The sequence below is a fragment of the Prunus persica genome, chromosome G2, assembly GCF_000346465.2.
Source record: "Prunus persica cultivar Lovell chromosome G2, Prunus_persica_NCBIv2, whole genome shotgun sequence".
Classification (NCBI taxonomy): domain Eukaryota; kingdom Viridiplantae; phylum Streptophyta; class Magnoliopsida; order Rosales; family Rosaceae; genus Prunus; species Prunus persica.
Genome location: NC_034010.1, coordinates 20,660,497 through 20,684,756, shown reverse-complemented (window position 1 = coordinate 20,684,756; position 24,260 = coordinate 20,660,497). Strand labels below are relative to the sequence as shown.

The window sequence follows — 24,260 nt, the reverse complement described above, 5'->3', positions numbered from 1 at the left end:
GGGTTGGGGGGTTTTGTCAACTAAGTTTAGGTTGCACATGAGTTTCAATGTATGAAATTTAAGACATTGCATTTGACTAAAATTCAGTTGTGATAGACATGCTTAAAATAGTATGGATAATCAAGATAAATCTGTCTGTAAATTAGAAAAGTAAATCTTGTGTATTATAAGTGATCTTATGTAAAAGTGTCTTGTAAGAGTAATATAAACTTGTCTTACAATGTAAGATTTGTGTGTGTATTCAATCCTATAGGGAAAGTTGCAACTGTGGGTTAGGCCAGTTAATAGGCAGTGTGTTCGTCCCCTTACACTCGAGTTTTGTGTAACTTTTAAGGACAGCCCGGGTTAGTGGCTGGTCTTATTCTCATTCTCATTGTTCTTTCAAGTCCAATTATCAATTGCCACAACAACGTAATCACAAAGAAGCAAGGGAGACTCTTAATATAGAGTAATGCTACATGTATCACATTCACTAATCATGTCATTGCCATGTCGTAGGTGGGTCTTATAGTTATTATGTTGAAAATGTGACAGGGAATTCGATAACAAGTATAGTTTAATACGTTTTAACAAAACAAATATTTAATGATAAATTTGCATGAACCTGATGCCAGGTAAAACTGGTGCAGCAATGGCCTGGGGTGGCTTCTTCTAACACCCAAGTAGATTTGAAAATTCTTATTGATAATTTTTGGTTAATCACATAAATTAGTAGTTTTTCCCATAGACTTTTCTCCATCATATTTTATGGCAGGTGAAATTACATGCTCTCTCTAGCATAATATCCAGCTTAACTGGCAATTCCTGGTAACATTTTATGGCAGTTAAAATTACATACTTCTGTGCTCTCCATCATTTAGTCCTAAACTTGAGGTTTTATAGTGATTTAGCCCCAAAACTTATTATAGCTTTGACCAGAAAATAAAAAACTTATTACAGCCAAGTTACTGCTATGGGACTTCCAACTCTATATTTCCCTGACACCCAAGTTAGGGTTCCAAAGGATGAATTGGTCAAAGTTGGTCCTCCCAATGCAACAAAACTGACTTTGTAGCTCAGTTTTTCACCCATCTTCTTAAACCGCAAGCTCCTAGGCTCAACAGTTACTGATACTCCTGTAGGTTCTTTCACCTGCACTGCATAAGTACTAGGAATTTTACCAACATTTTTCACTGTCCTCTTGTATGTAACACTCATATTCCTTGCATCTTTGCTGAAAAGCACAGAGAATGAAGGGTAATTCAAGTCACCAGGCTGTAGAACTGCATTTTTTGGACAAGTAAAATTAACCCCACTGGAAAAAAGAGCTATTTGGGAAGAGTTATAACTCAAGCTACACAAATAAAACAGGTAGTCTTCAGCGGTAATGTCGTAAACTAGGCCTGGATCAGCAGCATTTTCTGGGTCAACATGCCCTGAACCAAAGGCAAAAGGGGTAGCTGATTTTGAAGTACTAGTTGAGCCAATATCAGCAATTGGGGCCCCTTTGTTGTTTAGTGTGTAAGCTGTGGTCATTAGTGCAGATTTGATTGCTGCAGGAGACCAATCTCTATGCACTGACTTGAGAAGAGAGGCTAAGCCACTCACATGGGGGCAAGACATTGAAGTGCCTGAGATTATGTTAAACAGAACACTTCTGTTATCACTTTCAAGCATGCTTGGGCTGATATTGGGTGGCCAAGCAGCCAAAATGTCCACACCTGGTGCAGTCACATCAGGCTTGATCACGTCCGGTCCAGCAGAATTTGGCCCTCTAGATGAAAAGGCTGCCATCACAGGCGCAGTGTTGCCGTAGACTGTGCCTTGGAACACAATCAAAGCTGAGGGTTTCTTTGCTGAGCCTACGTATTTTCGGATGGCTTTAGCAGCAGAAGCTCCAAGAGAAGTGGCCGGCAGAATATGAGCGTCAGCAAGAAGTTCTTCACCTTCATCTTCACTGTTCAGTAGAAGCATTCCAGCTCCCCCTGCCTTCTTCACTTTCTCTCCAACTCCAGTTTGTGAATATATTCCTCCCTCACAAACCACAATCTTTCCTTTTACAAGCTTCTTGACCAGTGAACCTTCAAAGCAATACTCAGCTCCTTGGCTACCTGCAGTTCTGTTATACACAAGTGGCAATTGTTTAGTTTTCTTACCAGAATATAGAGATGACCCTTCAAAAATTTGTCCATCCCCAAGTTTCACTGCTGTTGGAAAGCTTCTGTCACTATAGCTAGCTGCAACAGTCATAATCCAAGGTGCGGCGTTACTAACACTTGACCTAGAAGGGCCTGAGTTACCGGCTGAGCACGACACAGAAACTCCATGTTGGATTGCCCCAAATGAAGCTATAGCAATATTGTCTTTGTAATAAGGCTTAGAAACACCTCCCAACGAGAGTGACAAAATGTCTACCCCATCTGCAACAGCACTCTCAATAGCAGCCATTACATCAGAGTTAGCGCATCCTAATGTCCAGCAGGCCTTATAGGCTGCAATTCTTGCAGTATACTTCATTCCACTGGCTGAGCCCTTGGCCAAGCCAAATAAGCTGGCTTGATTCACAAAGTTACCAGCTGCAGTGGAAGCAGTATGAGTTCCATGCCCATTCGAGTCACGAGGGGATCGATAATCCACTGTTTCATTGACTCTGCCAACAATGGCCTCATACCCTTGGACAAAAGCTCTTGCACCAATAAGCTTTTTGTTGCAATTTGAAAATGAGAACCTTGTGCCTTCTTCACAAGTGCCTTTCCAGCGAGAGGGTACCCGGGACATACCTGAGTCCTGGAAGCTTACATGTTCTGGCCAGATTCCTGTGTCAACAAGGCCAACAATTACATCCGAGGCCGAGTTGGAAGCGCTCCAAAGTCCCTTGCCATTTTGTAAGCCAAGGAACTGAGGAGTATGTGTGGTATGGAGACTTAGCAGCTCATCAGGTGTGGCAAAGAGGAAACCGTCAACTTGGTTCAAGGATTTGAGTTGATTGGTTGACAGCTTTGCTGCAAAACCTGATATAGCAGTTTCATATATGTAAAGGAGCTGAGGAGTTGGTGTTTTGTTTTCTTCTTCTTCTTCTTGAGATGAGAGTTTGGTTATGGAATCAATCACTGCTTGGTAGTATTGTTGATGATCTGAGTCTGTGATTTTGGTCTTGTCCATGTGAATTATGTATGTCTGTTCTTCCATTAAAGCAATTTTAGTTGTAGCCATGATGACCAAGAAGAACAAGAATGTTCTAATGATGATCATGGTAGCTGTCAAAGACAAAAAGGATAAGTCAACAAATAATAAGGAAGTAAAGCAAGGGACAACACTTAAAACATGTCAACTAATGAGTCACCATTAATAATACATGAGAAATTCTACTCTTGGTGCTAATTGAAAACAGGACTCGTACGAAAAACTCAAGTTATAACTTAGATAGATGAGGCTAGCTAGAGGGATTAGTTTGAAGTAACAATTACTTGTGATGAAGATATACAGGTGATGAGTAAGTTGAAAAGCTATTTGAGACTCCAAAATAAGGAAAGAAAACAGAAAGATAAACCAAAAGAACAGTTCCCAATCGCAGCAAGCCTAAACGTTTCATGCTCGATCTCTTTAACATTTTGATCTAAGCAAAAATTAGAAGAAAAATTCCAACTTTTACTCAGCTAATGTGGCTTGAAAATGTGATCCCTCTAACGTTTACTCGAGTGATACAAGGAGAGAGTCAGACAGAGTCAAAGAGATGTTCAGATAGATACCTCTACTTGCTTCAACAAAGAGAAGGAGTCTGTGTGTAATGAAGATTTCCAACATAAAAACAAAGAGATTCTTTATATAGGAAAGAAAAAGAATAAGCGTGACTTCAAGTTGACAATTTGAGCTCTTCCCACTTATTATTGCATAGTAGCCTACCATACAACAAGAAGCGTGCCCACTTTCTCTTTCCTCCAGAGTGCACGCCTTCAATTGGACCAAAACTAGACAGATGGCTGAACAAATGGCTTCTGGAATATATCACTTCTCCGTATAATCACTTTAAGTCGATTTTAAGTGATTTCTTCCTAGAAATCACTTTAAATGATTATATGGAGAAGCACCTTCCACGTGCTTCTCCCCAAAAGTGATTTTGACCTATCCAGAATCACTCTCAAAAGAGCCCTAAGTTAGCCCTTTAAAAAAAATCAGAAAATCATAAGAAATACAGGACCATTGCATGAAACAAGTGACTATCAACTTGCTATAGCAGTTTGATTGGGAGATTTTATATTAGAACTATGCTGGGACTTCAACTTGCTTCAGCTTCTTCACTTCAAAAAACATATATGTTTGATTTAGCATAACCAAATAAAATAGAGAACATACTAAAATGCAGGAGAAATATCTACCAAAAGGAAGTGGCTTGCAGCCTGGCATTATGGTCCCTTGAAAAAAAAGAGATGTTTGTTGGTTGTGGGTGTGACATCATTGGTATGGGGTGGTGCATTTACTGGTCCTCCTTCTCAATGGAACTGGTGCATGCTCGTAAATTGATTTTAAATCCACCTTTGGGAAAATTAATTTAGAAAATGTGAGACCACAAATTAATTTTAAATCGCTCGGTTTGAATTCCTTGAGCATTCAGCGCATGGCCTTATCACCAAAGTCTTCCTTTGAGTCCAATTCAAGGTACCGACTACATGAAATGAAATGAAAGTTGATTGAAATTGAATGCACTTAACACACATGACATTACATGTACCGACTTCATCTCTCAAGGGTTTGCTACATTTTGGTTCCTTCGGTTCTGATCAATTTTCAAGAAATTAGTTGTCCTGAGTACGAGTTCGAGTTACATGAACAAATGTGGAGGACAAAGTTTTTATTTGTTTCAATTTCTATTTGTATTTCTTTTTTCTTTACATTCAATACATTGGAGAGAGCATGTGAGAATGCAAATATAGTTCACTCTTGTTCATTGTTCATGGACTTAGTCCTTCATTGATTTCCTATACTAGGTAACTTCAAGTTCAAGTAACATCCTCATGGACTGTGAATGACAATGGGGCTCCTCACCGTGTAACGAGAGCTTTTCCATCCGAGGGAGCCAGATATCATTCGCATACTAGGCATTGGGTTCGCCTTTACCACAACTTGGAAGGTCCTCTTTTCCAAAGTGGTAGAGAAAGACAAGCTCATGGGCTTAACAATGATTTCAACTCCTTTTGGTGCTCTGATGGTGGCATTGTAGGTGGATTTAGCAGGACCCACATTGGTGACAGTTCTTCTGAAAACACCTACTGTTGGTTGTTTGCTGCTTTTCAAGCTGAGCTGCATGGTGGGATAGTTGAGAGCATCATAGCCTTGTCCAGGCAGCAATGAGGAACAGTTTACGGACTTCGAGCCCACTAAAGGGGCTAATGAGGACCCTTTATAGCCTTCATGGCAGAGGAACTGAATGTAGGACAATGTCCCATCCATGTCATAGACTAAGCCTGGGTTTACAGCTTTAGTTGGGTTCACTTGGCCAACACCATAGGACAATTCTGCATCGCTGTTCCCCCTCTGGCTCATTGGTTTCGCTTGACAAAGATTTCAACATTATAATCAGAGTGTAAAACCATGACAAAAGTAAGCAGCATGAACGAATTCGAGTACTATGAGTAAGGGCATGTTCGGAAATCCTTCTTTACATATTCGCTAAAATCTCACATGTAAGGTGCTTTCTTAGGAAGCGCTTTCATAAAATTGTTCACTAAAATCTCACATGCTTCTTACATATTCACCTGAAACTGCTTCGTAAGAAAGCATCTATCATGTGCTTCTCCAGAAAGCCCTTAAGGTGTTCTGGCACTATCAAAAGCACTCCCAAACATAAGTCTTCCTAAGATGAACCGTAAAACGAATTTATTTCATACCTGTGGTCAAGATGGCAGATCTGAGTGCAGCTGGTGACCAATGAGGGTGGAAGGACTTTACATATGCTACTACTCCAGCAACATGGGGGCATGACATGGAAGTTCCAGACATTAATGTAAATTCTGAATATTGTGTGTCACCTTCCAACCCAGTGAGTGACTTTCTTAGAGTGTAAGATGCCAGAATGTCAACCCCAGGTGCTGCAATATCAGGCTGCACCATATATATGGCATAAAAAAGAGGTTCAGTTTCTAGCTGATCTTAGTTATATGGATTATAAGAAAATCAATGATTAAGACTAGACCTTGAGGATGCGTTCTGATCCTGGATTCGGACCACGGGACGAGAACGAAGCGATGAACGGAGCACGTTTCTTTGCTTCTTGAGACTTGGATATCACTGCTGATGGTGATCTACATGACAAAAGTTCTAAGCTGCTTATTTACTTTTGTAGAAATATCAAATAAATTGGCAAAAACTAAGCTGCTTATTTTACCTTGTTGAATGTATATACTCATCTATGATTTCTGCAATTGTATCATTGACCATGGTTCCTGGTGCCATGAATATTTGAGCAGCATCAAGAAGCTGATCATCTTCAATAATAGTGCCAACACCTCCAATTCCCTTAACAACAGAATCTGCACCCCAATTTTCCAGTTTGCAGAGAACAAGCTTTCCCTTTACCTTGTTAGGGTCTAATGAATCCTGAACACAGAACCTGGTATACATGGCCATCCAGAATTCTTATTTATTTAATTTTTTTTTTGGGTCAGATTAATTTAACTTGTTATTCTTGACAGCTGATGAACAAAGACAAAGTGATACCTTGCACTCTCCTTGGTTTGAGAGTTTCGTGCTACATCAACCCCACTAACAAGAGGGTATAAGTTTTTCTTTGGATTGAATGTGTTCACTCCAATCCCCTGCATATTTCATACAAACACAATTAAACTTCACCATGCGACACATCCAGATTAAGTTTTACGGGTTTTTCGCAACAAAAAAAAAGCCAAAAATTTAGATGCCTACCAAAAGTAGCCTTTTTTTTTCATCATAAACCCAACAAGATCAACTAGTTAAGCTAGTAATTAATTTGTGGGCAAAATAACCATGGTAGAATTCAAAGTTTTACACCACTTATTAAGAAGAAATGCAAACTTACTGAGACGTCCTTTCCATTTCCCAGATGAACTTTACTAATGAACTGCCTATCAATGCCACTCGCTGCCACAGTCACAAACCATGGTGCATGGTTAACAACACTTCCCAAACTTGGTCCATCATTTCCAGCTGAGGCCACAGTGATGATGCCCTTCTTCATGGCATGAAATGCACCTATTGCTACACTGTCCCGAACATAATTTGCAACCCCTCCACTAATAGAAAATGATATAACATCGACACCGTCGTGTATGGCAGCATCATATGCAGCTAGGATGTCCATGTCTGTGCAGCCGGAGCTAGCCCAGCACACTTTGTACATGGCCACCCTAGCTGAGGGCACTGCACCTCTTGCAGTGCCCATGGCTAAGCCAAAGAGGCTGGCATTGGGAACTTGGTTGCCTGCTAAGGTTGATGAGGTATGAGTCCCATGACCATCCACATCTATAGGAGATAAGATGTCAGTTGGATCTGGATTTCCATCAAGCTTGAAGTACTTGGCACCTATGATCTTGCTTTAAGTGACCAAATGGTAAAATACATCATGGGTTAGGCCATTTTCAAACTATATGGTACAATCATAGTGTCCCAAAATATTATTTGTGGAATCTTCTTTATTTAGCAAAGAGCTCTTTTTTTTTTTTTTTTTTGAAAAAGAAAATACAGATACTCATAAAAAGTTTGAATCCGTAAAATTTATGCAAATTATTATTCACTCATGCAATATGGCATTTTAAAAAGAAAAAGAATAGGTGTCAATATTGATGATCAAATGAAAAACAAATCATGAAAAACGGCGCCTTGTGCCTTAATGAGAGGATTCAAAACATGTTTAAAAAGGCATTTTCAATTTAATTTTGAAAGGTAATATTCAAGAGAAAGGCCCTTACACATGGCAATAACTGAAAACAAGTGCTCTCATTTTCTCTCTCTCCCTATCACAATGTTTTTTTTTTTTGTGGAAGAAAAAAAAGAAGAAAACAGTAGATTGACAATTATGTAGGAAACGTGTTTCTGGTGTGGTGTATCAAATAACTTTCTGAGAAAACCTGAAAAGGATATTTGCCAAAAACTTATGTAATTAGGAATATTTTCTCAAATGATTTTGTTGTCTACAATCTGTTGAAAAAAGTTACTTGTTGCATCCTGAGAAATTAGCAAAGTGGCCACAAGTTCCTTTCCATTTTGCTGGTGGAGGACCAAAGCCGTCGCCCTTAAAGCTTTTGGACTCAGGAGTAATTCCTAACAACATGAACAGCCAGATTATATACACAGCAAGACAAATCAATGTATATATAAGTTTTGTTAACATCAGTTATAGTTTAAGAAATGGTAAGAAAGAAAGAAAAAAAAAACACTAATTTTTCAACCTGTATCAAAGAGACCAACAATTATGTCACGTTCAAGCTTTAAATTTCTTCTAGCTTTTAATGGTAACCCAATGAAGTCCCATGATTTTGTTGTGTGCAGCTTGTGATACCTATTAGGAAGCACGGAAAGAACTTCGTCCATTCCTATACATTCACGACGCATAACATGTGAGATTGTTAATCTGAGAACCATTGATTAAGTAGATTATTGTTTGAATGTTTGGTCCAAATTCAGTCACAGACATACCTGATAATCTTTCGGCTTCATCACTAGAAAGCTTAGCAGCAAATGCATTGAAGCTCTTTGTGTAGCTGTAAACCATGGACTCTTCAGCCTCAACATAGCTGCAAAACATGAACATGTATGTAAAAAAGAATGCCAATATATAATTTCATGTATATTAATATAGTTCATTGTTTTTTTACATATGTGCATGAGAGAAAGTGTCCACCAACCTTTCTTTCACAGATGAGAGGATATCCATATGTGTTTGGGCTGCTTCGGAGTCCTCATTCACAGTATGATCTCCCAAGTATACAATGTAAAACTTCTGTTCAATATTTCATAATTACAGAAATGGCAAGTACATGCATGAGATCATAGAGCTAGAAATGCCAACAGAAGAAAAAAAAAAAAAAAGGAACAAAGGAAATTAAGGCATTAGGGAGTGTACCTTTTGGTCATTTCCTTGAACACAAACAAGGCCTACTAAGATCAAATGAAGAAGAAGAAGAAGCAGCAGCCAATGATCAAGAGGAAGGGGAAAACTAATTTTCTTGCTCCACATGCTTGCAAGATTAGTATTGGCTCTGTAAGATCAACTTTTGTTTTGGTTTCTTGTGAAACCACCTAGGTTGTTATATATAACAACAAGAGGACCTCTTCTTGTTATATATAACAACCTGGGTGGTTTCACAAGAAACAAAAAAAAAAAAAACAAGAAAATATCAAAAGGTAAGAGCAAGAAGCTTGAACTTAACTTCTGACAGCCCTCATAGCTGAGGTTTTAATTGGTTGGGAAACCTTGAAAGTCAGTTAACAGAAGTTCAGGTTTGAATTCCGCTGAAGTCAGTGTCATGTCATGTATGGTCTGGGATTGCTTCTTTGTGAGAAACTTGCTGAAAATATATATGTCACTGCCCTCTTTGTTTTTGTTACACTTCACATTTTTTGGATGGGGTTATATATTAGCCCATGTGAATATATATATATATATATATATGGGTCAGGATCGGGGGAAACACAAAAAAACACAAATTTTGACGCACTTTCTCAACCATTAGATAGTGAGTCGTCCAAAGATTATTGAATTTAGACTATGATATGTTGAATTGGAAAATCAAGAGTGATTGCAGAGATAAAAAAAATTCTAAGTTGAATGAAAAGATCACTGTCAAATTTAGAGCATGAGTTGCTTGGAAACAAAGAGCCTATAAGTTTATAACCTTTTACTTGAATTCCAATTCAAGCAAAAAGGGCTCTCTGTAGCCACTGGTAGAAGTAAGGATGACTTATCAAATGGACTAATAAGGGTTTATTAACAACGACTGTTCAACTTACCAAATGGATTTGCTTATCTTAAAAAGGATTTACCTCAGACTAGGAAGAAGTCTAGTGTAATAAACTTCTAAACAAGCATCATTTGTAGACTGTTACTCTTAACTTGAGATATATGCATAGACAGAAGGAAAGGGTATGCTTAATTTGGACTATTCGTAAGCATAAATTGGGCATAGAGTTCTTTTTTCCCCTTTCCTTTTTGTTTTTGTTTTACAAAAAAATCCTTGAAGATATTCATCCTTCATGCAAACCACAATTTGACATACATACCGAACTGATTCATCCAAGCATAGAAAGAAACATTTATACACACATGTCAAACTATGATTGATAAGAAAATAGGAGTTTCTAACGAAACGAGGCAAGTATTTTCCTTTTCAAAATTCAACCACAAGACGAGTAAAACAAGAACCAATCCGAGTGTCCAAACATGAATATATCAGAAGGGTACCCAAAAAAGAAGGGATACAAAAGACTAAGGGGCATAGAGTTTAAAATAGCTATAGAAAATCATGCAGTATGACATGAGAAAAAGGAAAAAGAGAGGAGAGGCAAGGGGATGTGGGCTTTAGATCATCAAAGGTCTTTTTTTGGGGTAAATGGGCTTTCAAATCATCAAGGAGAGGCCCTGCGATGCTTGAAATATCTTGGATAAACGTTATTGCATCATGGCAAAGCCCATTTTTGTTCTTTTTTTGAAGTAAATGATGTCAAAGTTCCTTGCATATTCATTTGAAAGTGCTTTTAACCAAAAATAAAACAGAAGACTAGCCTATTTAGAGGGCGGTAAAGGCTTGATAAGTAGTTTATTTTATTATTTTATTTTAAAAATTAACAATAGTTGTCCATGAAATTTAAAGCTAGGTTCTCTTTCAACAAAGTGAAGACTGAATGTCACTATATTAAATAGTCATTACGAGTCTAATTAACTCTAAAATTGTCGGTTTTCGATATCTATATAAATGGTGCGTACCAAATAGTAGTTATGTCGTGCTTTTATTTTGAGTCAATTTCATTTAAACCCTCTCAAGTTTGATTCAATTACAACCAAACTCACATGTTTGAATTATGACTTGCTAAGCTCCAATTGGTAGATAGTTATAGTTTTGTTTTTATTCAATTTTTTTTCATGTCTTTTTCATTGTTTTTATTAGAGCTAAGAGATACGAATCAGTCTATTTCCACCATTGTTGACTGAGTTAGACACCGTTATCAATCAAATTGGCACATTGGCTTACGCCAATAAGGTATCAAACTGTCTTCCATGCTATTTGAATCGGAATCTCTTTCAACAAAATAGACAAAAATGCTACTAATCCAATTGGGCACTGTAAATTCTATATATACTAAAACCCAATGCAACTAAACACTGTAGCTAAGCACAGTATAATGACGGAAATGCCCTCATTTTGCTGTTGTTTTCTTTTTGTTTTTCCTTCATAACAGTAAATTGACGAAACTGCCCTCAACTAAACAGCTTCTTCTGTTCCCGTTTTTGCCCCTTCCCCTTCGTTGCGAAGGTTTCGTCCGCTCAGAGAAGTGCCCATTTTCAGTCCGTTTCGAACCAGCTGGTTGGGGGGCAGCCATGGAAGATCTGCATTCATTGTTAGACATGCGTGGGGGGCCGTCGATTTTTGTTTGGGAGGTGCGCTGCAAATCCAGCCGCACTTTTAGTCTTTGTCTCACAGATTTGTGGTCGGGATATTTCTCATCCTTTCTACAGCCTTCGACTCAGACTTCCATCTTTCTTGCTTGCGAATTTTTGCATCCTTTGTCTTCAGGTATGCATCCCGTCAATTTTTTAACAGATCTTTTGGTCTTCATTTCATGAATTTGATTGTTGGCTGGGAGATTTTTCGTCCTTTGTAGAGCGTGGGTGTGAGTCATGTTCTATCTTTAGGGTATTTTTTATTTATTTTTCACGAATTTGGGTTCATTTATTTGGTTACTTTGATTTCAGGTTCTTGGGTAATCCCTAATGCTTTATTTATTTATTTTTTACGAATTTGGGTTCATTTATTTGGTTACTTTGATTTCAGGTTCTTGGGTAATCCCTAATGCTATATAAGAGGAGCTGAGGTATTTATATTTCACAACATATCTTTAGGGTATTTTTTATTTATTTTTTACGAATTTGGGTTCATTTATTTGGTTAATTTGATTTCAGGTTCTTGGGTAATCCCTAATGCTATATAGGAGGAGCTGAGGTATTTATATTTCACAACATATTGGGTTCTATCAGGAAGGGGATTGAATCTCACAGATTAGCTCAGGTATTTCCATCATTCTTATTATTAATTTTTTTAATCAATTGTCTATTCAATGACTTTGCTCTCTTGGAGAAATCTTAGAAATGGAAATCATTCTCAATTTCTGTTTTGGTTGCTGATAAAACACTGGAAAGCAAAGACTAAGCATGCTTTTTTTTTATTGAAAAAATTTTCTTTTTTTATCTGCTGTTGGTTGTTGTATTCTAAATATGGAGAAAAAAATTAATGATAAAACACAAGGAAAAAAGAAGTGAAGATTAATCAGGTTTTGACAAAATAGAAATTAGGCATGATTAACCAGCAACCATGCTGATAAAGTGCCATCTTCCCTTCTTAGATTGACTCTCCAGCATATGGTGTCTGGGGAAACATATGGTTTACTTTCTCAGTTCGATATGCTTGGTACATAAGTTCTGAAAATTGTATGGCCTGATTGAGCAGGCATGCTGTAGCTGTAGAGTTCTTGCTTGAATGTGTATGGTTTGTCCTTTAAAATTACAATTGAACATAATATCCTAGATATTAGGATTGCCGCAGGCTTATGTAGATCACAGTCTGTGCAACGATTCAATCCTGAGTGAGAGAGTGGTTTTGTGATTTTGATTGTTTAGGGTGACTTTTGATTGAGATGTTCGATTGAGTTGTCAGGACAAAGGGAATGTAAATCTAGATCAACACTTACAGAAAATTAAAGTTATATATTGAAGTTTTTGGTTTTTAGAATTAGAGAGGCTGAGAAAACAGAAATCATGCTACAATGTACCTGGAATGAATATTTGTGCTGCCTCCTTTAAGGAACCTAAATCTGTTATGTCTTTGGCCTGTCCAAGTTAGCATATATTAGATAAACTGTACATTAGTATTTATCAAGCAGTTTAACTCTTTTTAAATTGAAGAGTGGTAGTTCTGCATCATTTTTCGCAGCTTCAGCTCTTTCTTTACTTATACTCTCACTCATACAGCCTTCCGTGCTCCCTGTTTCATTCTTATTATTAGAGCATTGGTTGTTTGGAACAATAGAATATATGTGTTTGTGTGAGTGAGAAAGAGAAAAAGAAAGAGAAGGGTGGTAGCACTATACCTTCCATATGAAGAATTTGTTGGCTGGGAGATTTTTTGTCAAGGGACTTTCTTTCTTTTAGTTTTTTGTCAAGAGACTTTTTTTTTTTTTGTCAAAATAGAAATTGGCAATTATTTTATCTTAACCTCTATTGGTTTTCTTTGGGGTTCTCAGGAAACATTTTACTTGATTCCTTGACTTGGTGGGGCTTGATTGATTATGAGTTTTGAGTCAAATGTGCTCACTGTGTATATCTGTTTAACTAGGCTTGATATTAATATATGCATATTGTTTGATCGTTATAGAATTTAGTTAATTCTTTAATATAATAATAGATATTTGTAATTGTGAAGTTGTTTACACAAAACTAAATTTATGTTGGTGTTAAAAATATAAGCAGGATTTCATATAGTGATGTAAATTTTGTCATCTTTTTCTCATCCTGTGATAACCTATATTTCTCTAAAAATGTGATTCGATCCAAATATAATTCAATTATTTGTTTATTTCACAGCTTGAATACACCAAAAGGCAAGGGACTAGACATTTGCATTCTGCTGTCATTTTCGAGGTATAAAACTCCTCTAATTCATTGTCTTTTTAAATTGAGCATTATTAGTCATGTTAGTCAATTGATTTTAATTATTTTGTAAGATTTTATATTTGCTTTTCATCGATTATGCTTGCATATATTTACAAATAATCTTTATTTTGTTGATTGATACAAGTTGGATATGCTTATTGCTAAAAATTTTCTCCTCTTTTAAATATTTTCCCTTTGATGTTCTCATTGAATATTTTATCTAAATCACTAATCTGGTGAATTTGGTTGATTATAAATTTTGAGTTCAATGTCTCAATTGTACATATGGATTTAACAAGACTTTATATTAATATATATATATATATACTGTTTAATCATTATGAACCGAAATTGGTTGTCTGATAAAATAATAGATATCTAGAATTGTTATATTATATTTTAATCATATTTACAGGTGAATTTTTTTGGAAAATGTCCGTTTTTCAGGGGAGGTTCTGCCCGTTTTTCAACAGAAATGTCAAGCCCTTAAATAATTTTTACTCTAAATAAGAGCAAAAGAGTCATATGTTCCTAATACATAAGAGAATTAAAAGCCTAAACATTATATTTACATCCTTTTTTTCAATTTTTCTTCAATATATCCAACCATGATTAGTTTACCTATCTTCAACTTTTCCTTTAGATAAACACAGAATTTAAAATATGTTTACTTTGTGTTACTTCAATTGGAAAACCATCTACAGCTTGCTCATTAGTTCTCTTAATTTTGTAACTTTGTATTTCCTAGATTGGAAAACTATTTATAACTTTCTTATTAAATTGTTAAATTATATTATTCCTGTTTATACATAATTAAATGTTTATGATTATTGTCCTAACTCAATTTTCCCCATTCATCAATATTAACATTTACTATTTTTCCACTTTTTTATAACAGGGTCAAGACCTCCATCAAAGAGAAGAAAAATCATGAAGAAATTGCAAAACAAAACTCGCCCAATTAAACAGCATGCTGCTCAAAACTATCCAAATTTTGCTATTTTGATGGCTACTTCCCACTATTAACATCTCAATGTATATACAAACAAGTCTACTATTTTAACGTAACAAGTAGCCTGTAAAATATGTTATTACTTACTTTTTTGCAACTTATACTCCCTTAGTTAAACATAATGCTGTAAGTTAAATCTCATTGTATATATAAACAATCTTACTTTGTCTACGCAATTTCAAAACCCGCAGCATCGAGCGGGCTTTTCTGCTAGTATTTACTTAAAAAGGAAAGCTTGAGCTCCTTTTCCAATTCCCAGTTCAGAAAGAAAAAAATATTTCTCAATCTCTCAAGTCTCAAATCTCAAGAAGCAAATCCAATGGCACACAATAACCACACCCATCTCCATGGCCAAGACCTCCCAAAAGTTCTGCAACTTCTCCCAAACCCCTGCTTCGCTCTCGTGGAGGCCAACAACTCCCACAAGTTCCACTTCCTCAAAGCCTGGGCCTCTCCTCTCCCTCAAGACCAGTTCTTGGAAACGCACGCAGGCTCAGTGCAGGTCCTTCTGTCCTCCGCCATTGGACCGCCCATCACTGCCCAGATCCTCCATTTGCTGCCCTCCTTGAAGCTCCTCGTCACCATCAGCGCAGGCCTCGACCATGTCGACTTGGCCGAGTGTCGAGCGCGCGGCGTGGCCATTGCCAGCGCCTCTAAGATCTTCGCTGAGGACGTTGCTGACGTGGCCGTAGGGCTGCTTCTCGATGTCATGAGAAATATTTCGGCTTCCGATCGGTTTGTCAGAGACGGGTTTTGGGTTAGCAAGTGTGATTTTGCTCTGGGTTCTAAGGTCTCATCATCAATTCTAGTTATTTGAAGTTGAAATGATAAAGTCTCATACTTTTGTTGGTCTGTGTGAGATTTGATGTGAAAAGTGAAGCTTCGTTTATTTGTTTACTGTTGATGCTTTGCTTTTTTGTTTTTATAGTGTTTAGATGAATAGATTATCAACTGTGGAGTTTGATTGGTTAGCTTTTATTTTTTATTTTTTTTGGGAGCCAAAATTGAATTTGGTTCTTCTGTTGTCAATCATTGGTTTCCAATCTAGTAGGGTATATTAGAATTCCAAGAAGTCACTATCTTGTTTAGAGTCTAAGAATAAAAAGTCAAAAATGTTAGACTCTTCTTGAGTTTCTTATAGACAACTTGGTTGAGATTAGAAACTGAAAGTAGTGAAAAAGGAATGTCTTTTAACAGTTCTTCACATCTTTATAATTATGGTAAGCATTGAATTTTTGTATGGATAGTTGAGCTATGAATCTTTTTTTTTTACTGTTGTTTATTTAAAATGGTTTTTGTGATGATTGGGAATTTCAGATAGGAGGCAAACGAGTTGGGATTGTTGGATTGGGGAACATTGGCTTAGAAGTTGCTAAGAGACTTGAGGCCTTTGGTTGCAATATCTTGTATAACTCAAGGAAGAAAAAACCATTTGTTTCGTACCATTTCTTTCCTGATGTATGTGAACTTGCAGCTAATAGCGATGTGCTTGTCATTTGTTGTGGTTTGAATGCTCAAACCCACCACATGATTAACAAGAAAGTCTTGTTGGCATTGGGAAGAGAGGGGGTGATTGTGAATGTAGGACGTGGGGCTATAATTGACGAGAAGGAAATGGTGCAGTGTTTGGTGCGAGGAGAGATTGGAGGTGCTGGTTTGGATGTGTTTGAGAATGAGCCTCATGTTCCTAAAGAGCTATTTGCATTGGATAATGTCGTACTGTCACCACATCAAGCTGCCCTTACACCAGAATGTTTCACGGCTTTGCGCGAACTGGTAATAGGGAATTTGGAAGCATTCTTCTCAAACAAACCATTGCTTTCTCAAGTGGAGAATAATTGAAATATATTTATATTTTCAGGTTAGCATGTCCATATCTTGCATGTCATAATCATGGTTTATTTCCCATGGGATGATTCATACAGAAACCATTTGCATAATTGAGCTTTAGCAATATCTGTTTTAACTTTTCTTCTGCTAAGTTTCCTGCACTTTTCTGAATCAATGCAGGGTACAAAAAATTGATGAAATTAATGAGGGGATGAAAGAAGACAAGGATGAAGAACTGATTGGTATCGGATACGGGCTTCCCCTGAATCCTGTGTATCAGCGGTACATAGATTATTATGATTCAATAATTGTTGAATTTTCAATCTGATTTTTGGCAGGGTTTCATGCCTTATTTATTCAGTATGCCCTTAGTCTTGTAGGAAACTGCTTGTAGCCTTGTAATTATTGATAAATAAATCAGCTTCAGTGTTCGTCACCTAGCGCTCAAAGGATGCTTGCTCTTATAAATTTGCTTTTGCTCTTATAAATTTGCTTTTATCTACCCTCCTTCTATGTTTTGTTACTAATTGAAATGAGGAATGCAAAGTAGAAGTATTTGGGATTCAGAGCATGCCATTGTCGGTCTTAACCCCATTGACTCCGTTGACCTGCCGGAATTGTGGAGCTGCTATAGCTAATGCAAGAAATGTGTTCTGTGAGGATGTGGCATACGTGCCAGCAGGGATTGCTTATTCATGTGCTAAGAAAGATTTCGGCTTCTTGGTGGATATATGATACAGAGGATTTGATCTACTCTATTGTTCTGAGGCCACCATCTATTTGTTTTCTTTTGATTATGTGTTTGTAAGGGGAAATTGGTGTAATGAGTTAGCGTTTCAAGTATTATTGTAAATTTTATAACTTTTTTTGTTGATAAAGTAATTTCATTTCCTAACTAAATTTCAGCTTAATAAAGCAATAAATTAGAAGCAGACCCTAGCACATTTGAGTACGGATTTTTGGTTGTGACGAAGGGGCTTTTGGCTTTTGGCTGGAGCCAAGGGTCGTCATATTTTGTCTTGGAGAGGAAATGGGGGGACTGGTGATGGTTATATTGTATATACCATTGTATATCCCCTTCCTCCAAGGTTTTTATTTTTGGACAAACTACAGTAAACCCCTCAACCTGTAGGGTTATTTATGAGTGCATGCCCGATTTTGGGGACACTTACGAGTACATACTCAACGTCGCGGAAAACCTACAATTTGCCTCTTTTGTTAGCTAAACTGTTAGTCAGTCTGTTAAATACTGACGTGTCAAAAGTGGAACCCCCTATTTTGATGACGTGGACTTCCACTTGGAAATAAAATAGTTTGTATTCAGGATTAGCTCTTTGACTGCCACTTTGAGTTGATGAGGTGGGATTAGGCTCTTGAGCTCTTTACTGATATGGAAACAGATGGAATCAGATTGAAATTTTATTACATTGATTCATTATTAGAGGTTGGTGTTCAGGAAAATGGATTGAGTTCAAATTATGAAATAATGGAGGAGAACAATTGGATTGTATGTATGAGGAAAATTGATTAGATCAAACATTTGTGCTTTTAATGAGAGTTGTGATAACAAAGTTCAATGAAGACGTAGGAAGAAACTTTGAGAAGAAGCTTGCAATTTCTTTTATTAATTTTCTCTCTTTTTCGATCTTCTTTACAATGAACAGTATCTAATATTTATATGACAGAAGCACTTAGCTTCTCAGCTACGACTTAACAAACACGTGAACCCACGTGAACTTCTAACTAACTAAACAATTCAGCATGCCATGTCAGCATAATATACATGTCTTTTGCCAATCATCCCCCCTCAATCGCAGTGGTGGCAGGACCAACACAAAGATTGTGAGAGTGTTTCAAAAACAATGGACTATGCAGGCCCTTTGTGAAAATGTCGGCAACTTGGTCTTCAGTATTGACATATCGAACCACCAAATCATGACGCTGAACCCGTTCTTTGATAAAGTGATGCTTTATGCGAGAGTGCAAAACTGGATTACTACTTAAGGCCAATGCTGATAAATTGTCACTATGTAAGACTGGAGCTTCAGGAACAACAATATGTAAGTCTTGAAGAACATATCTGATCCAAGAGATATCAGCAGCACAGTTGGCAAGAGCTCGATACTCTGCCTCTGTAGAACTACGAGAGACAAAAGATTGCTTACGAGAGGACCAAGAGATAGGATTCTGTCCAAGAAATACAACGTACCCTGTAGTAGAGCGACGAGTATTGGAATCCCCAGCCCAATCTGCGTCACTATAGCCAACCAAAACAGAAGAACCAGACGTAAATGTCAAACCATAAGATAAAGTGCCTTGCACATATCTCAGTATACGCTTAACTAAAGTCATATGAATATCAGTAGGAGCAGTCATAAACTGGCATATGGTGTTCACAGCATATGCCAGATCTGGGCGTGTGAATGTGAGGTATTGAAGAGCTCCATCCAAGCTGCGAAACATTGTAGGATCAGGAAGTAATGTACCATCAGTTGTCAGAACATGACAATGAGGTTTACAAGGTGTAATTGATGGTTTACAAGTTTCCATGCCAGCTCGCTTAAGTAAATCACGAGCATATTTAGCTTGGTTGACAAACAAATCACCATTGGACTGATAAGAAACCTCCAAGCCCAAGAAATAAGTAAGCTGGCCAATATCTTTCATATCAAACATTTGTCCCAAATCGTCAATCACAGATTGCACTAGGGTAGAACTTGACCCAGTGATGATAATGTCATCCACATACAGCAAAAGAATAACCACATTAGGACCATCATGCTTCACAAAGAGACTAGGATCGGAGTGTGAAGAAACAAAGCCCAAAGCTGGAAGATATCCAGTGAACTTGGCATTCCAAGCACGTGGTGCCTGTTTAAGACCGTAAAGAGACTTTCGTAGCCGACATACATAATCTGGATAATGATCATCAATGAATCCCAAAGGCTGTTTCATGTACACTTCCTCCTGTAGGTCACCATGAAGAAAGGCGTTCTTAACGTCCAATTGGCGTAAACACCATATATGAGATGCAGCCAAACTTAAAATCAATCGAACTGTGGTATGACGAACTACAGGACTAAAGGTTTCATCAAAATCTATACCTTGTTCTTGACTAAAACCTTGTGCAACTAAACGAGCTTTATATCGAGCAATACGTCCATCAGCATGTCTTTTAATTTTGTAAATCCAACGACAACCAACAATATTCTTATCAAAGGGTGGAGGAACTAAATCCCATGTACCTTGAGTTTGTAATGCTTGAATTTCCTCTGTCATAGCCTGCTGCCACTCAGACTTTGTACTAGCTTCTCGAAAAGTATGAGGCTCATCAAGAGCAGTAATTGTAGATAAACAAGTGAAAAAACATTGAAAATCACCAAAATCTTTCTTCTTGCTAATACCACTTTTAAGACGAGTTTGCATAGAATGACCATGCTGTGGAATGGAAATATGAGAAGAAGAACTAGAGGCATCTGTGACAGGGAGAGGAAGCAAAACCTGTAATTGAGCAGGATCCAAAATAGGTTGCATAGTCTGAGCAGAACCTAAGACCTCCTGAGCCTCAGATGTAGATACTGAAGAAGATGAATTCTCATTTGAACATGGGAGAGGAGAGTGATCAGACTCTGTGGTAGTAACATATCTATAAGGCAATGAAACTGCTATAGCTGAAGGAGACAATTGTGTCATGACAGAAGAAGATTGGGTTGAGGATACTGAATAATTCTTCATTGGAAATTGAGTTTCATCATAAATCACATGTCTTGAAATAACCACTTTATGAGTGTCAGGATGAAAACAAATAACACCCTTATAACCAAGAGAATATCCAAGGAACACATGCTCTGCTGATCGAGATCACGCAGAAGCTATTGGATCAGGAGCCAAAGCTCTGATACCATGATAACAAAGTTCAATGAAGACGTAGGAAGAAACTTTGAGAAGAAGCTTGCAATTTCTTTTATTAATTTTCTCTCTTTTTCGATCTTCTTTACAATGAACAGTACCTAATATTTATATGACAGAAGCACTTAACTTCTCAGCTACGACTTAACAAACACGTGAACCCACGTGAACTTCTAACTAACTAAACAATTCAGCATGCCATGTCAGCATAATATACATGTCTTTTGCCAATCAAGTTGGAACTTAGAGGATTTTACTAATTTGGGTTTTCCTGGGGAGCGCCCCGCAGATACAAGAAGGTTTACAACTAGAGGGTTGGGGAAGAGGAATTCGAGGTCTTCTTGTCAATGATCGTTAAGAAGGACATGTTCATGACGCCTTTGGCTGATGAATGAGGTGGATTAGTCATGATTACATTTCCATTGCATCAACATTTGATTACATTTTGGAAATAATGGAGGTGAACAAATGAAATTTGATTTGATGAAGCATTTGAACTTTTAATAAGAGTTGGAACTTGGAGGATTTTACTAGTTGGGCTTTTCTCTGAGGAGGGTGTCACCAAGGATACAAGAAGATTTATAGCCAGAGGGTTGGGGAAGGGGAGTTCCAGGTCTTCTTGTCCATGATCGTTTCATCTGTGCATTAAATTTTTCCATGAACAAGAAGGGCATGTCCATGACACCTTCGGGCTGATTAGTCATGGTTACTTGTCTGTTGCATTAACATTTGATGTTCATGTTCTGATCATGGATTTTGTGTGCAAACAAAAGTTGGTAGTGAATTGAAACGCCATGGTTGAAAGTATAGAGTTGAAAAAGGTTTATGGACCTCATCAGTCATCACCTCAATACCTAATACAGGCTGTTATGGGCACCATTTGTTTCCGCAGATGATACAAACACTACAAGAAAAGAGTCCTTTCACAGCGCTCATTGGGCGTTGTTGAAGGGTATTGACAACACACGGCGCATGTTGTGGAAGCCGATGTCGTTAAAAGGTCAAGGCCCTTCGACAACACGCTTTGCATGTGGTCGTTGATTTAAGTGCTCGTTGTCCATGCCATTAACGGCAACGTGCACACATTGTAGAATCAATGGACAACAACGTGTTCGGCATGTTGTTGTATGTCTTATTGACAACGTTCATAGACATGTTGTTGTTTCAATTTTAACAACAGTCTTTGCACGTTGTGATAATAAATATTTATAAATAAAAAAAATTATTTTCATAATCACCTTATAACAATAGAGTTGATCCATAAATTCAAGCTTTAGTTAAGTGTGACTATTTTCTTCCTTCCCAATCATAATATAACCTTTGATAAAATAAAAATCATAATGTAACCCATAATAAAGAGTTTTCATTCAAAAAATAACTCCATAGAAAGATTCATTGTCAACTTACATTTATCCATATGAAGGGAAATTGAACTATGCATAGTATAATTACAATTTAAAATCCTTGTAAAGCATTATCAAGAAACCTGATTAGTTGTGTTTCAAACCCTTTGTCCAATTGCGGAATATTATCTAACCAATGTGCACCTATCATTCCAAGAAGCACCCATACTATCCATCTTAAGGTCGCACAGAAGTTCTGAACAAAAAAAAATCAAACAAGACAATTTTAATAGTGAAGAAATTGCAAATTTAGGAATAGAAAGTTTGCAAAACTAGAAACCTATGATTAGCCATTAACTCAATCCAACCAACTAAACTATGTTCTTCTCTTTCTCTAAGTTTGAGATGAACTATAGTAAGAGAGGAAGTTAAATTAGAGAAAATACATAACAGAACAGAGAACAAAGATCTTTAACAATCAATCCCCTCAAGGCTCAATCAAAGATACGGTAGTTTAGAGAGTAATATACAACATATCAGGGAAAAAAATTATAGTACTTATATTATCATAATACAGCAAGTTTAATGCAGAGACGTACAGGAAATCAATATCTGTCCAACGGGAGGACCCTTAATGCGCCCTTTCCTTCTATTTTCTTCTTCCTAAGCCAAACAATAATCACAATCATACATGATGCAAATTATTTCGTTAGAAGACAAAATTGCATAGCTACAATATTGGCAAAAATTAGAAGACAAAATGCAAATTGCTTTGTAGCCAGACATGAAATTTTCATAAAACAATTGAAAATAAGTATGTACAAGAAGACTATTATGATCTTATATCTGTTTGCACTGAAAAACCTTACTCAAGTTTTCTGGCCTAAACTGAAATTATTCATAACCAAGACAAGATACCCAACAAAAATATATGTCAAAATTAACACACAAAATGCAAAAGAAGTTGAAGGAAAAATCCGAAACTCACCCCTATTAAAGGGACAGCTTTTGAAAGATGAAAGCTTACCAAAATCAACACATGTAATCAGCACAAAACCAGTATCAAAACCTGTAATATGAAGGAATCTGATGAAAGTTAAAATTAATCCTTGAAGGCATATCCACTCAGAAAATTTTGAGGGAATATAAATTATATATATATATATATATCATAGAAAAAAGGCATTCATAAGCACATGAAGAGCCTTAAACACACTATTTAATGTATATTATAAAAATATATATATTAAGTGAACAAAACCAAAAAAGTGAACAAAACCAAACAATCCAAATAGTAATATAAACCCAAATATTATATTACCAAAACCAAATGAACAATCCAACAAAAATCAAACCTTCGCACTAAAATTTTGTACCTGGAGGCCACTCAATTTTTTCCTAAATGAGGCTGAGAAAGTTAGTGGTGGAGAGATGCTGGTGGGCTCGGTGATGAAGGCCAATACCTGCAAAGAACAACAAATATTAGGATTGGCCTTAAGAATTGTAGATCTAAGACAAAAGAAGTAGCGGTTCGCGATGAGAGAGCAAAGCATTGAGGGATTTGATGACGGCGATAAGAGATTGAGAGGCTGTGAAGTTGGCAATGACAGAGGCAGTGGATGATGAGCAAAGAGAGGATCCATGAGTGAGAGAGAGAGAGAGAGAGAGAGAGAGAGAGAGAGAGAGAGAGAGAGAGAGAGAGATGGCTGGGATGGAGCAAAAGAGGTTGGGATATTGGATTTTTCCCTAGGTTTAGCAGTGTGAGAGTGATTTGCAAAAGAAAGAGGGGCTGTGAAATATTATTCAGAAAAAAGAGGGGTTTTAAAAAACTTTCGAATGTTTTAATATTTTGAGAGAGAGGGAGTTCTCCCGCATAATTTTTGCGTATATTTCCTTTAAAAAAATGAAATAAGTTGACAACATGGTTTGCACGTTGTAGAACTTAAAGATATCACAACACGCATGTTTGCGTTGCGAAGTTTTTTCTAAATTTCATTTTGACAACGCGTATTAAAGGAACGTTGTTATAAGTAGCGTATTACAACGTGCACTTGGTGCATGTTGTCAAAAGTATACTTCCACAACGTGAAATAGACGCACGTTGTTAGTGGCATGTTGTCAAAAGCTATTTTTCTTGTAGTGAAAATGGAATATTTACTCATTATTTAGGAAGTTGTTGCTTCTGCGTCTGTCTTAAATGAGAATGATATGATTGTTAACATAGTTTAGGATGAAGATAAGCCGCTGTGATTTCTTTTGAAGCACCAATAAATTGAGCTACAGATTTCTCAAA

General features: G+C 37.0%; 3 protein-coding genes and 1 long non-coding RNA gene across 8 annotated transcripts; 1 reads left to right on the top strand and 3 right to left on the bottom strand.

Moving 5' to 3' along the window:
• On the bottom strand, positions 699–3,794 carry LOC18787244 (subtilisin-like protease SBT1.1). The gene is made up of 2 exons (XM_007219980.2): positions 3,729–3,794; positions 699–3,236 (listed from the first exon to the last, which is right to left on the bottom strand). Exons 1-2 carry the CDS (start codon positions 3,781–3,783, stop codon positions 934–936), a joined length of 2,358 nt encoding a protein of 785 aa, XP_007220042.2. The 5' UTR covers positions 3,784–3,794; the 3' UTR covers positions 699–933.
• On the bottom strand, positions 4,814–9,264 carry LOC18786209 (subtilisin-like protease SBT4.14). Its single transcript, XM_007220643.2, has 11 exons — positions 9,074–9,264; positions 8,856–8,950; positions 8,647–8,744; positions 8,400–8,543; positions 8,166–8,271; positions 7,031–7,544; positions 6,694–6,791; positions 6,362–6,586; positions 6,170–6,278; positions 5,865–6,078; positions 4,814–5,528 (listed from the first exon to the last, which is right to left on the bottom strand). The coding sequence occupies exons 1-11, from the start codon at positions 9,185–9,187 to the stop codon at positions 4,990–4,992; spliced, it is 2,256 nt and encodes a 751-aa protein (XP_007220705.1). The 5' UTR covers positions 9,188–9,264; the 3' UTR covers positions 4,814–4,989.
• Positions 11,444–17,164, top strand: LOC18786725 (glyoxylate/hydroxypyruvate reductase HPR3). 5 transcript variants are annotated; one of them, XM_020558543.1, is made up of 7 exons: positions 11,444–11,741; positions 11,921–12,039; positions 12,128–12,233; positions 13,805–13,861; positions 14,772–15,675; positions 16,203–16,746; positions 16,896–17,164. In XM_020558543.1, exons 5-6 carry the CDS (start codon positions 15,205–15,207, stop codon positions 16,725–16,727), a joined length of 996 nt encoding a protein of 331 aa, XP_020414132.1. In that variant the 5' UTR covers positions 11,444–11,741; positions 11,921–12,039; positions 12,128–12,233; positions 13,805–13,861; positions 14,772–15,204; the 3' UTR covers positions 16,728–16,746; positions 16,896–17,164. The 5 variants fall into 5 exon arrangements, with proteins under 5 accessions (XP_020414132.1, XP_020414131.1, XP_020414134.1 ...); XM_020558542.1 differs by having other exon boundaries at positions 11,445–11,741; positions 12,000–12,039; XM_020558545.1 differs by lacking the exon at positions 11,921–12,039 and having other exon boundaries at positions 11,445–11,741.
• Positions 21,966–23,913, bottom strand: LOC109947515. Its single transcript, XR_002270286.1, has 4 exons — positions 23,344–23,913; positions 22,956–23,036; positions 22,567–22,630; positions 21,966–22,223 (listed from the first exon to the last, which is right to left on the bottom strand). It is a non-coding gene; the product is annotated as an uncharacterized LOC109947515 (long non-coding RNA).